The sequence below is a fragment of the Zea mays genome, chromosome 7 (genome assembly GCF_902167145.1).
Source record: "Zea mays cultivar B73 chromosome 7, Zm-B73-REFERENCE-NAM-5.0, whole genome shotgun sequence".
NCBI lineage: Eukaryota > Viridiplantae > Streptophyta > Magnoliopsida > Poales > Poaceae > Zea > Zea mays.
This window is the reverse complement of record NC_050102.1, coordinates 2,340,139-2,342,988: the sequence shown is the minus strand read 5'-3', so window position 1 is coordinate 2,342,988 and position 2,850 is coordinate 2,340,139. Positions and strand designations below refer to the sequence as shown.

At 65.2% G+C, this 2,850-nt stretch overlaps 1 protein-coding gene across 1 annotated transcript; it reads left to right on the top strand.

Moving 5' to 3' along the window:
- Window positions 1–748: 748 nt before the first annotated feature.
- On the top strand, window positions 749–2,642 carry LOC103633644 (uncharacterized). The gene is made up of 2 exons (XM_008655363.4): window positions 749–1,313; window positions 1,426–2,642. Exons 1-2 carry the CDS (start codon window positions 1,098–1,100, stop codon window positions 2,446–2,448), a joined length of 1,239 nt encoding a protein of 412 aa, XP_008653585.2. The 5' UTR covers window positions 749–1,097; the 3' UTR covers window positions 2,449–2,642.
- The last annotated feature ends 208 nt before the right edge of the window (window positions 2,643–2,850 follow it).

Below are 2,850 nucleotides of genomic sequence, written 5' to 3'. Positions count from 1 at the left end.
TTATTCGCATTTTATCCTAGGAGTAGTTTTAGTCTAGTTTAGGTTTAGCCACTCGATCCCCAAATTCTCCGCCTCTCCTCGACTCTACGTCGATTAGAGGAGTCTAGGTCGGCCTGCCCGAGCCTAGACAACCCCTAGGATCTCTCCTCCCCGACGGGGTCCCTCCCGGGAGCGAGATCCAGGCGCCGCCGGCGATCTTCCGCCGCCCCTGCGTACGCGCGGACCGTCCGGCCCTAGGGCGCGGACCGTCCGGCCGTCAGGCAGAGAAGCCCTAGCCGCGCACCAGGCCGCGGACCGTCCGGCCCCAGGCCGCGGACAGTCCGCCCCTGCGCAGAGAGTACCACCGCGCCTCGCACCAGGCCGCGGACCGTCCGGCCCCTGCGCGCGGACCGTCCGCCCCTGTGCAGAGGGCACCGCCACGGTTTTTGTTGAGTGTTTGGCGCTCCGAAAAGGCGTCAACAATTCCTCTGAAATTTCTGTGGTATACCGCCTAATTAAGAGTCTCGCATATATTACCGAAAAAAAACGAAAAAGCCAAGGGTGGGGGTACGTGTAGTTCAAACGGAATGAGGAGGAAGCGGAGGGAGGAAGAGACAAGCACGCACAAGCGGGGGCGCTGGGCCCGGGCGACCACTTCCTGTGGAGCCCACCTCGAGGTTGTGCGTTGCCATTGCCACCAAAGTACCGCACTGCACTACCGCTAGCTGGTACGTAACGTAGCAATCCTATGCTATGGGCTATGGCACAACCCCCACTCAGCTAGAGGATAGAGGCACTAGTACACTATAGCCTCGTCTCCATCAAGCAACGGGAGGCGTCGTCTCGTTTCCCCGCCTGCCTCTCTCTCTGTTCCAATTCCAATCCATCAGTTTCTTTCCTTCCTCCTGCTCCGGCGCAGTTTCTCCTCGACCTCGGTATAATTACCTGGCACTCACTCCACTACCCCCACTCCGGAGGAGGAGCTGAACCGCCCGCCGCCAGATTCGCACCTATATATATATACAGAGAGTCAGAGACACGAGTGACAGAGAGAGTACCTGGCCAGCGAGCTCGTCACGTACGTACGTGGCAGGTCGAGCAGTTGCGCACTCGTCTCAATGGTGGTGGTGGTGTCAGCGGCGGCAGCGGAGGAGGAGGAGGAGGACGTGACGGTGCGCGAGTTCGACGGCGCCAGCGACCACGACCGCGCCGCCGTGGAGCGCCTGGAGCGCGCCTGCGAGGTCGGCCCCAGCGCCGGCAAGCTCTGCCTCTTCACCGACCTCCTCGGCGACCCGCTGTGCCGCGTCCGGCACTCCCCGGCCTTCCTCATGCTCGTACGTTGTTATCCTGCCTGCCTGCCGCGGACCATCGGTATCCTAGCATGATCGATCGATCGCGGTCGCTGAAGCGCACGGTTTCGGTGGATGCCTTGCCTGCCTGCCGCAGGTTGCCGAGTCCGGCGCGGGCGGCGAGGTCGTGGGCGTGGTGCGCGGGTGCGTGAAGACCGTGGCGTGCGGGCGGCGCGGGCGGGACGACGAGCTCGAGCTCTTCTCCAAGGTGGGCTACCTGCTGGGCCTGCGCGTGTCGCCGGCTCACCGGCGCCGCGGCGTGGCGCGCGCGCTGGTGGCGCGGATGGAGGAGTGGTTCCGGCAGGCGGGCGCGGAGTACGCGTACGTGGCGACGGACCGCGCCAACGAGCCCTCGGTGCGGCTCTTCACCTCCCGCTGCGGGTACGCCAAGTTCCGCGCCCCGTCCGTGCTGGCGCACCCGGTGTTCCGGCACGACCTGGCCCCGCCGCGCCGCGCCGCGGTGGTCCGGCTGTGCCCCCGCGACGCCGAGCTGCTCTACCGCGCGCGGTTCGCGGGCGTGGAGTTCTTCCCGCGCGACATCGACGCCGTGCTGCGCAACCCGCTGTCGCTCGGCACGTTCCTGGCGGTCCCGGACGCGCGCGCGTGGCCCGGCGGCGGCGGCGCCGGCGCCGAGCCGTTCCTGGCGTCGCCGCCGGCGTCGTGGGCGGTGTGCAGCGTGTGGAACTGCAAGGACGCGTTCCGGCTCGAGGTGCGCGGGGCGCCGCGGCTGTGGCGGGCGGCGGCGCGCGCCTCGCGCGCCGCCGACCGCGCGCTGTCGCCGTGGCTCGCCCGCGTGCCGTCCGTGCCCGACCTGTTCCGGCCCTTCGGCATCCACTTCCTGTACGGGCTGGGCGGCGCCGGGCCCGACGCGCCGCGGCTGGCCACCGCGCTCTGCCGCCACGCGCACAACGCGGCGCGGCGCGCCGGCGCGCGCGTCGTGGCCACCGAGCTGGCCGCCTGCGACCCGCTCCGCGCCGGCGTGCCGCACTGGGCGCGGCTCGGCGCCGAGGACCTCTGGTGCATCAAGCGCCTCGCGGACGGGTACGGCGACGGCGCGCTCGGCGACTGGACCAAGGCGCCCCCCGGCGCCTCCATCTTCGTGGACCCGAGGGAGTTTTAGGCAGTTTTTTTTCTCCCTCCATGGAGGGATGTACATACAGGATCCAAAAAAGAGGGCGGGTAGCTTAATTTAGAGGAAATGAGATTAATTTAGAGTTTGAGTGTGCTGTTACAGTAACGCTTTTACATCACATCAATGGACAAGTTGCAAGCAAATCTTGTTTTATTTGCACCATCTCGAATGGATTCAGGATCGATTGATGCATGGTGATGATTGACACGCATGATCATGACTGGATCGGCAAGGCAATGACAAGGACGCCGCCTTAATAATGGCGTGCAAGTACAATTAATATCTATCCTCCACATAAACACTCCTGCTACTGTACATATATTCGGATTGAGAGGAAACGGAACGGTAGCTGTCTGGCAAGCATGCCGACACTCTGTCCCGGCAGACATT

Bases quoted from the DNA above. Each gene is read 5' to 3' on its own strand.
- LOC103633644 (XM_008655363.4), top strand. From the start codon at position 1,098: ATGGTGGTGGTGGTGTCAGCGGCGGCAGCGGAGGAGGAGGAGGAGGAC. The intron at 1,314-1,425 runs GTACGTTGTTAT...TGCCTGCCGCAG, and splicing joins CCCCGGCCTTCCTCATGCTC to GTTGCCGAGTCCGGCGCGGG.